The sequence below is a fragment of the Lontra canadensis genome, unplaced genomic scaffold (genome assembly GCF_010015895.1).
Source record: "Lontra canadensis isolate GAN:19392208 unplaced genomic scaffold, GSC_riverotter_1.0 scaffold69, whole genome shotgun sequence".
Classification (NCBI taxonomy): Eukaryota; Metazoa; Chordata; class Mammalia; order Carnivora; family Mustelidae; genus Lontra; species Lontra canadensis.
Window position 1 is genome coordinate 4,333,309 of NW_022631063.1, and position 13,751 is coordinate 4,347,059.

The 13,751-nt window shown below is 37.5% G+C and overlaps 1 protein-coding gene and 1 long non-coding RNA gene across 3 annotated transcripts in view; one reads left to right on the forward strand and one right to left on the reverse strand.

Annotated features, from left to right (window-relative positions):
- LOC116880910 overlaps positions 1–1,844 on the forward strand; it is a 140,998-nt gene extending 139,154 nt beyond the window's left edge. For both annotated transcript variants that reach the window (XR_004385299.1, XR_004385298.1), the window contains exon 5: positions 1,777–1,844. This is a non-coding gene — a long non-coding RNA (uncharacterized LOC116880910). The remainder of the gene's footprint in view (positions 1–1,776) is intronic.
- The window catches only part of SCN9A (sodium voltage-gated channel alpha subunit 9), a 166,526-nt gene that overhangs the window by 83,048 nt on the left and 69,727 nt on the right, over positions 1–13,751 (reverse strand). The window contains exons 3-9 of the mRNA XM_032880361.1: positions 13,464–13,582; positions 12,618–12,707; positions 11,938–12,066; positions 10,414–10,505; positions 9,227–9,436; positions 2,338–2,401; positions 985–1,126 (exon numbers count right to left, since the gene is read on the reverse strand). Of these exons, the coding sequence (XP_032736252.1) occupies positions 985–1,126; positions 2,338–2,401; positions 9,227–9,436; positions 10,414–10,505; positions 11,938–12,066; positions 12,618–12,707; positions 13,464–13,582 (846 nt within the window). The remainder of the gene's footprint in view (positions 1–984; positions 1,127–2,337; positions 2,402–9,226; positions 9,437–10,413; positions 10,506–11,937; positions 12,067–12,617; positions 12,708–13,463; positions 13,583–13,751) is intronic.

Sequence of the window (13,751 nt, forward strand, 5' to 3'; positions counted from 1 at the left end):
CCAAGCTGCAGGAGACGGCCACGTGAACCAACAATTACAGGATAAGTGATGGATAAACTGGGGGATATTCAAAGGGCATGGAGGTCTAGAGGAAGGAGCAACTGAATTGGGACAGGAACATTTATTTATTTATTTATTTATTTATTTATTGGGGGGGAACAGGAACATTTAGAGAAGTGAACAGAGTCTTCAATTCTTGTATTGGTTTTTAGGGTTAACAAACTACCACAGACTGGGGGGCTGACACAACAGAAATATTATTTGTTGCAGGCCTAGAGGATGGAGTATCAACGTGTGGGTGGGCTGGATTTCTCCTGAGGCTTCTCTCCTGGGCTGGCAGATGGTTGCCTTCTGAGTCCTGAAGCAGTCTTTCCTCTGGGTGTGGGCACATTTCTGGTGTCTCTCAGGTCCTAATCTCCTCTTCTTATAAGGACATATCAGATTGGATTAGGAACCACCGAAATGCCTCATTTTAATTTAGTTATCTCTTCTCCAAAAACAGTCATTCTAAGGCACATAGAGTTAGGATTTTATCATATGAATGGGAGGGGATACAATTTAATTCATAACAACTGTACCTGGGAATTCAAAAACTAAAGCATGATGAATCTAGGAGAGCCTGGTTTTTAGGCATCCAAGCAGGCCAGCATGTGCAGAAACCAGCATGGACAGGAGAGCTATAAGAGCCCATGACAGTGTATTTCCTGCTATTTACCTAGGGCTCCAGGGGATGCTATATTCTGAAAGGGGGAAAGGGAACTAGAGATCAAATAAGCCAAGAAAGGATAAGAGAATAATTTATGATTTTAAGAATTACCCACTCTAACAGTGCTGGAAGTAAAACACATCTAATTTTAGTGATAAGATAATAGGGTTTTGTCCTTTCTGATTTGAATAAAACATCTCACATAAAGTCCAGCAAGGAACATTCACCAGCTTTTTATGCCATTCAAAAATGCAATGAATGTTTCTCTTGTCACTCACCTGTTGGTAAAGGTTTTCCCAGTAATCCTGGGTCATTAGCCGAAACAAGGCCAAGAAGGCCCAACTGAAAGTGTCAAAGCTCGTGTAGCCATAATCAGGGTTTCTGCCAGCTTTCACACACCTGTACCCTTCTGGACACTGGCTACATATGAAAAAGAACATCGCAAGTTAGAATGTTTCCAGGATACAAGTTAAAGAGTACTACAGAACAGTTAGATATTCCAGGTTCCTCTACTAGGGGGGCAATACTGAATAACAATTAAGAACACATTATTTGGAAGCAGGAAGAACTGGGTTTGAATCCTATCCCTATGATTTACTAGTTGGTGACTTCGTCGAATTACTGAACTTCTCCAAGGCGCAGTTCACTCCTTCAGTCAGAAGAGGTAACACCTACCTCAAAAAGTGAAGATTGTTGTTAAGTTTTAAAAAGGTGATATATGCACATTACCCAGCCTAGTTCCTATATATACAAAGCACTTAATAAATGGCATCTGCTATTAGCATCATCATTAAAAATTGGAAACTTCCACCAGATGCCAAATAATAGTTCTTCCACCATAAATACCGATAAATAGGCTTCCACCAAAACTGGGGAACCCACATTATTCTTGGAGTTAATTAGAATAAGAATAGCCTAAATAGAGAAATTGTGTAAGTTCATAAAGATTTGTAGCTTTATGATATTTTTCTAAAATTGATGGATTGGTATCCATGATGCCATTGAAGAGTGTTCTGAAGCTGTGTCTAGGAGCAGCAACCTTATTTGTTTAATGTTCCCTGTATACACAGAGCCTGGTGAAGAAATATCTGGTCAGAGGGAGACCAAGAACAAAGGCTCTGCCTTCATAAATGAAATCGGTGTATAGGGGAAACCGTGAGATGGGTATTTTGCATACACAAGAGATTCTTAAAATATCTTTACCCAAGTCCATGAGTTCCTTTCAGAGTGACCAAAGTGTCACTGCATTCAGTCATCTATGAGTCATTCTTGATCGGAAAAAGGGTAGAATTTGGGAAAAGTATGTTGGTTTTGTCACTCTTCTTTCCAGAAAGAAGAGAGACTTGAAACTATCCAGCCAACTTTTGGTGGGGTTTTCCAGAAGTGACTTTTCTACTCTCTTAAGATTTATATGACTTGTATCTTGTTCCACTTCAAGCACTACCTCCAAGTTTTGGTTTCCGAAGTGTACATTAACCATAAATGTCTTAAAGTGTGGGCTCACTGTGGGACAGAATAATGCCATGAAATATATGAAAACAATATAAAATCAAAGGTTCCGATTTAAAAAAACTGATTGGATATGCTTTCCCTTTTTGGTAGCCTTTTGACTAAAAACAAATATTACTTACCCTGAATCCGTGCTCAAACCACAAAGGAGAGCATCTTTAGATCCCTCCAAGTAATAAAAATATTCTGTTTAGGAAGAAATTCAACAATAGAATATTAGAGAGTGACCCAGAGATAGGTTAATTAGTAGAGACGTATTCACATACATTCAGGCCCAGTCTCAGGCAATGTGCATTCATTTATTTATTATATTCTCATATATTCTCCCTCAAATACTTATTGATAACCTCTTATGGGCCAGGCAGTGAATATAATAATAAGAGCATGATAAATAAGATCATTAATTTTATGGATCTTTTTGTGTAGGTATGGGTGGAAATCGGGGATGGAGGACAAATAAATAAATAAATAAATAAACAAGGTATTTTCAAATAATGACAAATGTCCTAAAGAAAATAAGCCAATGTCATCAGGGAAATACAAATCAAAATCACAATGAGATACCCCCTCATACCCATCAGAATGGCTAAAATTAACAAGTTAGGAAATGACAGGTGATGGTGAGGATGCGGAGAAAGGGGAACCCTCCTACACTGTTGGTGGGAGTGCAGGCTGGTGCAGCCACTCTGGAAGATAGCCTGGAGGTTCCTCAAAAAGTTGAAAATAGAGCTACCATACTACCCAGCAATCGCACTACTGGGAATTTACCCTAAAGATACAAATGTAGTGATCTGAAGGGGCATGTGCACACAAATGTTTATAGAAGTTTATAGAAGCAGTGTCCACAATAGCCAAACTATGGAAAGAGCCTAGATGTCCATCAACAGATGAATGGATAAAGAAGATGTGATATATATATGTGTGTGTGTGTGTGTGTGTGTGTGTGTGTGTGTGTAATGGAATACTATGCAGCCATCAAAAGAAATGAAATCTTGCCTTTTGCAATGATGTGGATCGAACTAGAGGGTATTATGCTGAACGAAATAAGTCAATCAGAGAAAGAAAATTATCATATGATCTCCCTGATATGAGGAATTTGAGAGGCAATGTGGGAGGCTTAGGGGGTAGGGAAGGAAAAAATGAAACAAGATGGGATCGGGAGGGAGACATACCATAAGAGACTCTTAATCTCACAAAACAAACTGAGGGTTGCTGGGGGGAGAGCGGTAGGGAGAGGGTGGTTGGGTTATGGATACTGGGGAGGGTATATGCTATGGTGAGTGCTGTGAAGTGTGTAAACCTGGCAATTCACAGACCTGTACCCCTGGGGCTAATAATACATTATATGTTAATAAAAAATAAAAAAATTATTTAAAAAATTCATTAAAAAAAAAAAAGAAAAGAAGCCAATGTGATAAAATGTGGCCAGGGAAGGCCTTTCTCCAGATATGACATTTGAACTAGGGCCTACATGTACAAAGAAGCCAGGCATCCAAAGACCCCGGTGCAGAGATATTTTGGCAGAGTCAAGAGCAGGAGCAAAGGTCCTGAGGCAAAAGTGAAGTTGGTGTATGGAAGAACCAGCAAGATAGTCAGCCTGGCTACAGTGTAGTGAGTCGAGAGAACTATGGTGGCAGGGGTAAGCATGGGTCAGGTGATGTAAGCTTTTGTGTGTTATGAAAGGAAGTTTGGGTTTTAAGTATGGTTACAGTGATAGAAGTGGGAGGTAGAAATGGGAGATAATCACCATTTTTAAATGTCCCACTGGTTGTTCTGTGGATTGTGGACTATAGGAGAGTAAGTATGAAAGCAGGGACACGACTTAAGTGACACAGTGAGAGGTGACATGACTAAAACTCAGAGAGTAGCTGTGTACATGGAGATAAGGGGATGAAAACAGTGTAGACAGAACTTGCTGCTGGTGTCAGCATCGGGGAGGGAGGACACCAGAATTAGGATCACCAAGTAGATAGTTTTCAAAGCCATGGGGCTTGAGGGAACCCAAAGTGAAAGTGTAACTCAGAAAGGGAAGGGGAGAAAAAAGATGGAAGGGAGCCCCCAGAGGATGTCCAAAGTATTCTAGAAGAGGTGGAGACAGCGAGGCAGTATTTTAAGTGGACACACCCTGTCTCCCGAAATTCTCTCGTTAGTCAGCCATTAGTATTTACACAGGACTTATGAAGTTCCGGATATTGAGGATATGGCAGTGAACTAAATACACATTTTCTCATCGTGGTACCCTCTGTGCCCATTTTCAGGCATAAGGGATCTCATAATCTCTTCCTCTATACACTATCAAGGCTTACTCTTAAGACAGGGAGCTAATCCAAACCACACACAGTAAATGTATAAAGAACTGACAAATATCCATGCCTTTTAATAAGGGCCCATCTTCCTGTTGGGCTCAAATCAAATAAATAAAGATATAATTATTAGAGGCCTTTGGAGTGATAGTGGAAGAAAGACTTTCAAGTCAGGTATACATGGATTTGAATGTTGCTTCTACCCCTTCCTGTGCAGGTGAATGATCTTACCACTTGAATGGTTAGCCACTGCAACTAGAAATGTGCTTAGAGAGCCTGCTTTGTGGAGCTGTGGAAGAGCATAAATAGGATATTGCATGTAAAGCAATCCAGTGATCCACACATTCTACACAGCTGCTCAGAGAGCAGCAGCTGGCATTATTAAACTATTAAACCATTCCAGGTAAGAGTAACTGACTGATTTTCACCTCATTTTGTCTTACACAGAAGACGTAAATCTTAGAAGTCACAAACAAAACAATAAAGCCTCTCTTAGTTTGAGATGAAAATTTGGGTGAGAATGTTACACGAACAACTTTTTGGAAAAACTGTGCCTGAGGTAGGGTGGGTATGATGGAATGAGGATGGAGGAGGTTAAGAAGCAATTTTTTGTATATAAGCTTCCGCAATAATTTTGTTGTGGAAGGATTACTTTAGAATTATCCTTTAAAGTACCTCTGGCTCATGGTTACCAACCACTGAGGAGCTGCTTTATAAGAAAGGGCTCTAGAGCTACCTACGACCCAGCAATCGCACTACTGGGTATTTACCCTAAAGATACAAATGTAGTGATTGAAGGGGCACATGCACCCAAATGTTTATAGCAGCAATGTCCACAATAGCCAAACTATGGAAAGAACCTAGATATCCATCAAAAGGTGAATGGATAAAGAAGAAGTGGTATATATATGCAATGCAGCCATCAAAAGAAATGAAATCTTGGGGCGCCTGGGTGGCTCAGTGGGTTAAAGCCTCTGCCTTCGGCTCAGGTCATGTTCCCAGGGTCCTGGGGTCAAGCCCCGCATCAGGTTCTCTGCTCAGCAGGGAGTCTGTTTTCCTTCCTCTCTCTCTCTGCCTACTTGTGATCTCTGTCTGTCAAATGAATAAATAAAATCTTAAAAAAAAAAAGAAATGAAATCTTGCCATTTGTGACAACATGGGTGGAACTAGAGGGTATTATACTGAGCGAAATAAGTCAATTAGAGAAAGACAATTATCATATGATCTCTCTGATATGAGGAATTTGAGAGGCAGGGTGGGAGGTTGTGGGGGTAGCGAAGGAAAAAATGAAATAAGGTGGGATCGGGAGGGCGACAAACTATAAGAGACTCTTAATATCACAAAACAAACTGAGGGTTGCTGGGGGGTGGGAGGAGTAGGGATATGGTGGCTGGGTTATGGACATTGGGGAGGGTAGGTGCTATGGTGAGTGCGGTAAAATGTGTAAGCCTGACGATTCACAGACCTATACCCCTGGGGCAAATAATACATTATATGTTAATAAAGAAAAGAAGAAGAAGAAGGAAAGAAAGGGTTCTAGAGCTGCCTGTACTAGCACATGGCAGAGCAAAGAGACTCAAGTCAGTATGAGACCGAAGAAAGCTCACTCTGCTCTTACAGAACACTTTAAAATAATCCCTAAACAAGCAGACATTAAATTATTAGAATAATTAGCCTCAGGAGTATTAAGGTTAACATGGAAAGGGAAAACACAATGCAAAGAGAAATAAAAACTTATGCCCACAGTAAAACTTACTCATGAATGTCCATCATAGGATTATTCACAATATCCCCAAAGTGGAAACAACTCAGATGTTCATCAATTAATGAATAACCAAAATATAGTATGTACATACAATGGAAAATTATTTAGCAGTTAAAAAGAAATGAATTACTGCTGCACGGAAGAACCTTGGAAACATGCTAAGTGAAAGAAGCCAGACACAAAGACCACATATTGTATGATTTCATTTATAAAAAAATGTTCAGAATAGGTAAATCCATAGAGACAGAAAGTAAATTAGTGGTTGTTGGGGGCTAGGGGGTGGAGGGAATAGACAGCAATTGCCAATGAGTACAGGATTTCTTTTGAGGGGAGATGAAATTATTCTAAAATTTGTGATTATTGCATAATGTGACTATATTGTGAATATACTATAAAACACTGAATTGCATACTTTAAAAGGGAGGACTTCAGAGTATGTGAATTATCTCAATAAAGCTATTAAATAGACATAATTCAGTATAATAACAAAGGGTGTGGATAGTAATAGATAAGCCTCAACCTCACAGTGGAAGACATAAGGGGACAAAAGGAAATAGAAAATTGGAAAATCCGTTCAACAAAAGTCTGGAACGGACATTCAATCGAGTGCAGATTCTGAGGAAATTTCTTTTTAATTTCAAGGCCAATGGTACAGAATGGTGACCTAGACATCCTATGAGTAGTTTTATCCAGCCTGGCTCAGAAAAACAGCTTGGGCTTTTGGAATGAAGGGCTTATTCCTCAACCAGGAGGCAATAATAAGTCAACTCTGAGAACACCAGTGCAGGGGATCAGGTAGAGGCAGAATGCCTGCAAGTAACACACTGCATTCTGGGGGACTGCATTTTTTGGAGTCCCCACAAGGAAAGCACTGTAGATAAAGACAGGAAAAGCCCTGGGAGTAGTGCAACCAATACTGTGCTTTTTCCAGGAACTTTTCTTAATCAATGTCAATAGGAGTAAGAGACTATCTTTCTTTATCCCAACAGAACTACACCATATTAAAGTACAATAGCTACTGGAAATTTAGCTACTGACTGTGCACATGAACCTTTCCTTCACCTGTAGTAGCAAGGAGGAATTTTGATGAGCATCAAAGTAGACAGTGCTCACCTTCAATGAAAATCTATACATTGTATGTTTTTGAAACACAAGGTTAGAGAGTGGGCTCATTGATTTGATAATACATTTAAAAAACACCTCCAAAAAAGGCTTTGCTGTAGGTACTAGAAAAGACCTTCAGAACATATTCAGGATTTCTCTGTAGGCAGCCTTTACCATTGTAATTCTTTGATCTCTTTAAGAATCCTAATTCAGTTACTTCACTACTTTCTCATAATCTATCAACCAACTCCTGGGTTCACTTCTTTCCTTGTCTAGTTTAAATCCAAGAGACACTCACTTTCATCATCCTTTTGCAATTTCCACAACTTCCAAGTATTTCCCTCAGTCTATCAGATTACCCCGACCCAACCTTAACCCTACATGCAATCAAACTAAAAGAACTGGTAATGACCCTAGTTTAAAAAAAAAAAGTGTTAAGTTTAAGTAAGTATTGTAAACTGATTTTTAATTGTACATGTCAACAATTACCCATAAGATATGTTACTTTTACAGTATATAAATTAAGGAATAAAATTCTTTGTAAATTGAAAATAAAATTTAAGATTATATTGATATAAATCAGAAACTGGAAAAATAAGTAAAAATAAAATGGAAGGGAAAATATGCTAAATTCCTCATCATCAAACACTGGCAATAAAGAAATCATACATTAAATATTTTACTTGAAAACCTTCAGTTTTCTCATTTTAGGCTTCTATATTTTTTTCTGTTTTCTTTATTTATAGCCTTTTACTATATGAGCCAGGTTTTATTTGCTTCTATTTTCCCCAGTGAGTGGGAGAGTACACATTTAATAAAGTAAGAAAATGATGTATACCCTTCATAATCCAAGGAGAATCCTGACCTTGACTCCTTGATCTTATTCTGTCAAAGACATATCCACTTAGAAGATTTCTTGATGTCCCTACTCCCACTCTGGATCTAAGTATCTATTAAGGTTTATGGATTCATGTGGGCAACAGCACAGAGACACACTGGGTGTTAGAAGGAAAGCACAATCTTGTTTGATCTCATTGTCATCCAAATTCATCAACAGCTCTGCCAAAAGAAACTGCATTAGGGGAGATCTGTTCAGAAAACGTGCAGTTCGGGCCTTCTGTACGATATTCTAAAACACACTTGTGAATTAAGTAGACTTCGAGACTGTGTGTATAGATCAACTCATCTGTTTCCTACATAACTAGTTGTGATGGAATTAAACTTTGATATAATGCCACTGGCTAGACTGAGGGACGCCCTTAGAAAGAGCTTAGACACTCATCACTGATTATAGGGATATTGCTGAGAAAACCATTCTGCTTTATACAAATCTTCAGAAATACTATCAAGCAGACATTTTAATATGTGATAGTTAATATGATTGTTATAGTAGGATTTATGCAACTATATATGTTATAGATATTAAATTAATGCAAATGTAAAAATATAGTTATATCATATAATAAATAAATTACTCTATAAACCTAAGTACGGATTTTACAATAAAACTACAGTATCTAAAACACATAATATGTCTTATGATGAAATGTAATCGTTAATATTAAGTCACAGCCAAATTTATTTCTCTAGAGCAAATTTATTCATTTTTATCTTACAGAAATTGGGAATTATGGAACTATATCATATGTCTAATACCAGAACTGCTAGAAACCTTAGAACCAGGGAGATTTATGAAAATATAACAGGATCCAAATGCATACAGTGGCAACTTCCTATATATGTGAACAATTTTGAAATAATTAAAAGGAAAGCAACATTTCATTGCTAAAAGCAAACAATCTTATTTCAACCTATTAACAACTTCAGGGACATTCTTACTTTTATAGTCTTCTTCTTCAAGGGTATCTATGATGCTTTCTAATGTTTCATTATTTTCCAGCGGATCCCTCAGACACTTATGCTTCAGGTTACCCATGAACAGCTGCAGCCCAATGAGGGCAAACACGCTCAGACAGAACACAGTCAGGATCATGACATCGGAGAGCTTCTTCACCGACTGGATCAGAGCCCCCACAATGGTCTTCAGGCCTGAACACAGGGGCCAAAAAAAGTGTTCCTAATGAAATAAAGCCTCTGAATGAGAAATAAAAACAAAACACGAGCTTTCCTAGAAATGCATGCATTGTATCAGATCGATGACCTTAAATAACCTAGTTTGAAAAAAGCTTACTATCTCAAAAGGGTAGATTTGCTGTTTCATATATATTTTGTTTCTATATATTACAGCAAAGGATAAAAATTGTTAACTATCTCCAAAGGGTAACCAAATTGTCAAAATGAATAATTTGGTTGCTCACACCATATTCGCTTGTAAAAATAATTTTTAAAAGTGCTAATTTGCAAATGCTTGTCAAACAAACCATCTCTCTGTAAAGACATTAAAACAAAGAGGCTGAATTGCAGCACAGAGTGACAACTAATTTTCGGTTAAGAAATGGTTTGTTGTGGAAAGCTAAAACAGAGTACGACATGCAACACCCCCATGCTGATTTTTTTTTTTTATCTCTTTTCCTAACTGTATGAAAAGCAATAAAAACAAATTGAAATTTTCATTCCCGGCTAAACAAAATGGAAAATCATCTGTTACACAGGAGGGAAAATTTCAAGTTGAGATGTGAGCCAAATGGCCATCTTCATCCTCTAAGACCCATGCAGTTGATTAAACTCAAAGGCTGACTTTTAATGATTGTGACAAACATAAAAAATCAAATTTAATTAAAATTGCCTAAGAGAAAGTCGTTCTTGTCTTTCCTCCAAATGATCAAAGTCAGCCCCGGTGTTTAACCCCACTCTCACCTGGAATGACTGAAATTGTTTTCAGTGCTCGGAGAACTCTGAATGTTCTCAGCGCTGAGACATTGCCCAGGTCCACAAACTCTGTCACATATCTGTAATAGGGAGTCCACACACAACACAGTGACAACACACACACAAACAAAAGAAGAACAACTCCCAAATAGTTGGAGTTATGAGTGGCCTAATGCTTCACACCAATCATTCCTTACCTGGAATTACAGAAATAGTTTTCAAAGCTCTCAACACTCTGAAAGTTCGAAGAGCTGAAACATTGCCTAGGTTTACAAATTCTGTTAAATACCTGTAGAATTAAATCAGAGTTATTCAGAATTTAGATAGAGTCTATGGTACTTACCTGTGCCTTTACTCAAGGTGTTGCCTATATTTGGAAAATTCTTATTTAAATGGATAGTTATGCAAGTCTTTTTTTTCCCCCATCACAACTAATTTAATTTGATTAGATTTGATTTGACCCCTTTTATGTGAGCAAAATACAAATATATTATTAAAATGGTTTTCATACACTTAAATGCCTAAATAAACAATCAAATGCTTCAATTATTAGACCTCAACATTATGGTAATATAGATACTTAATATCCTATAAAATGTCAGCAGCAAACCTTGAAAACCAGATGTTAATTGAAAGAAGCCAGACACAAAAGGCCACATACTGTATGATTCCATTCATATATGGAATGTGTAGCCCGAAAACCTGGATGAATGGTTTCCAAGGATTACGGGGAGAAGGGAACAGAAGTGACTTCTTTTGGGGATAATGGAAATACTCTGGAATTAGAGATTAGTGATGGTTGAACAGCTTTGTGAACATTCTTTTAAAAAATCCACTGAATTTTGTACTTTAAAAGTGTTAATTTTATGGTATATAAATTATCTCAATTAAAATAATGAGATCCCAGAGAAGAGGTAGCTTTCTTTGACATAATGTTGTCTTATCAGCCAGAGGCAGGTACAGCTGCGGCAGTCACGTGACCATGAAAGAAGCGAGTCTGATGGACAAAGAGCTGGGGGTGGGAGTGAGGGAACGGGAAACTAGAAATCTTAAGACCCTTCTGTATTGTCAAAATTCCTCCAATGAACATGCATTACCTTTAAAATTCAAGATGCTAGAGGGAAAAAATACTGTATCTAGGTCTGAGATTTAAAAAAATACACAAGGGAATATTTCTGGCAAATATATTTGGGAAAAGAACATCACTATGAATTAATTTAATTTATATCTTAATGTAATATTTTTCCCTTAAAAATAAGCTGTGGCTGCAGATATCATAGACAAGTCATTCACTGATGTTAGGATTAGTATGCAGTGATATCCCTTATAAAAAGATTTGTTTCTGTATTTTAATGTACTTACTAGCCCTTGAATAGAACAAGTTATAAATAAAGGCCTGAGCTTTTTCTGTGATTCTTACAGGTTTTACTAGCTTTTAAATAAGACACGGAAAAAGTGTGAACCTTACTTGCACTGCATAGATTATCCATCCAAGTGCTGAGCACAGAGATGATCAATCTTAATGATGTCATACATTTTTGAATAGGAAATGCTTTCTTGAAAATTAATATTTGCCTACCAATGACTAGCTTTCACAGAGTCTCCTTTAAATGCAAACTTTACATGCAGGAGAAGTCAGACCCCAAGGCTTATTCTTACTGGAACACTGTGCTTCTATGATTCTCATGAGTTTTCCATTTCAAAAAACTAAATGTACTTACGCAAAAACAATGACGACAAAATCGAGCCAGTTCCATGGGTCACGAAGGAAAGTGAATTCTCCGACACAGAAGCCTCTTGCAAGGATTTTAACAAGTGACTCAAAAGTATATATTCCGGTAAAAGTGTACCTAGATACAAGAATCCAATAAGATATTAAATATGAGGGGAATACAGCACCATGTAAATCTTCAGTTTTTCTGATCAACCAAAGAAAGGCATCTATTGGCGTGTGGCTATTGGCTTATAGATCCACTCTATAGATTAGAATAAACTATAGACCCACTCTATAGTTTAGAATAAACTACAGGAAAGGTATTTTTCCAGAAAATCTTAAAATGTCCATATTAGAAACTCTTATAGAAAGTAGAGATATTCAAAATGACTAAGAACATAGGTACTAATCTGCCTGGAAAAGTCCTACATTACTTCCATGAGAAAGACACATGTCTAAGAACAAGGCAGGACACCTGATACATTCATTCTTCTAGAAAAGACTGTAATATCTGATTATTCTATTCTACCGGTAGCAGGTTAGTACCACAGAAGAAGAAAAAATAATTGAAAGAAAAGCAACCACAGATATACACCACAAGTTTTAGAGCTGCAGTAACTTTGTGGCAGGAAAGGAGAGGAATAAAATGACACAGAGACCATATTAAAATGATTTATACCCACTTACTCTACATTCTTGGTCCAATCTGGAGGGTTACTCATGGTCATAAATATGCAGTTCGTCAGAATAGTGCACATGATAAGCATGCTAAATAAGGTAGCTTAGAATCAAGGAATATGTTAAAGGAACACAGTGGGAGCTTTGAATACTTGATAATGCCACTTGTTAAAATGATAACTTTTTCATAGAAAATAATTTTCTTTAATATTTTATTTATTTGACAGAGACACAGCAAGAGAGGGAACACAAGCAGGGGGAGTGGGAGAGGGAGAAGCAGGTTTTCCGTGGAGCAGGGAGCCAGCCCAATGTGGGGCTAGATTCCAGAACCCTGAGATCATGACCTGAACTGAAGGCAGACACGTAACAACTGAGCTACCCAGGTGCCCCTAGAAAATAATTGTATATGAATTTATAACTTTTTAAAAAATCTCTTTGAACAACAAAAAAAAATATATAAAGAAATTTATCCTAAAATGATAAAATTGTTATTCTCCCAATCTTCTCAGAGACTTACACCAAATTATATTGAAATTGGTAAACCAAGACTGGATATTTTCAGGTACAAAAGGACTAAAATCTCTATTTGAATGAATAACAAAAACTACATTTTTTTTTAAGCTTTTGTTTATTTATTTGAGAGACAGAGAGAGAGAGAGAGAAAGCAGGAGCAGGGGGAGGGCAGAGGGAGAAGCAGGCTCCCTGCTGAGCAGAGACACAGATGCAGGGCTGGATCCCAAGACTCCCGTATCACGACCTGAGACGAGGCTGATGCTTAACCGACTGAGCCACCCGGCACCCAGAACAAACTACATTTTAAAGAACCCATGCCAGTAATCATTTTAAAAAGGATATGAGTGTACTAAAATCTTAATAGATATTCTTCTTAGAGAACTGAAAGGAGACAGCATGTACAAAGCCGGGGTGGCATTGAAACGGAAGATTGCTTTCCCTTTGTTCAATACTATGAAAGTCTGTGGGAGAAAAAGAAAACGTCATGAAATTGAGAATCCCCAAAATTTCATCCTAGCACATTAATTTAATTTATATCTTAATGTAATATTTTTCCCTTAAAAATAAGCTGTGGCTGCAGATGTCATAGACAAGTCATTCACTGATGTTAGGATTAGTATGCAGTGATAT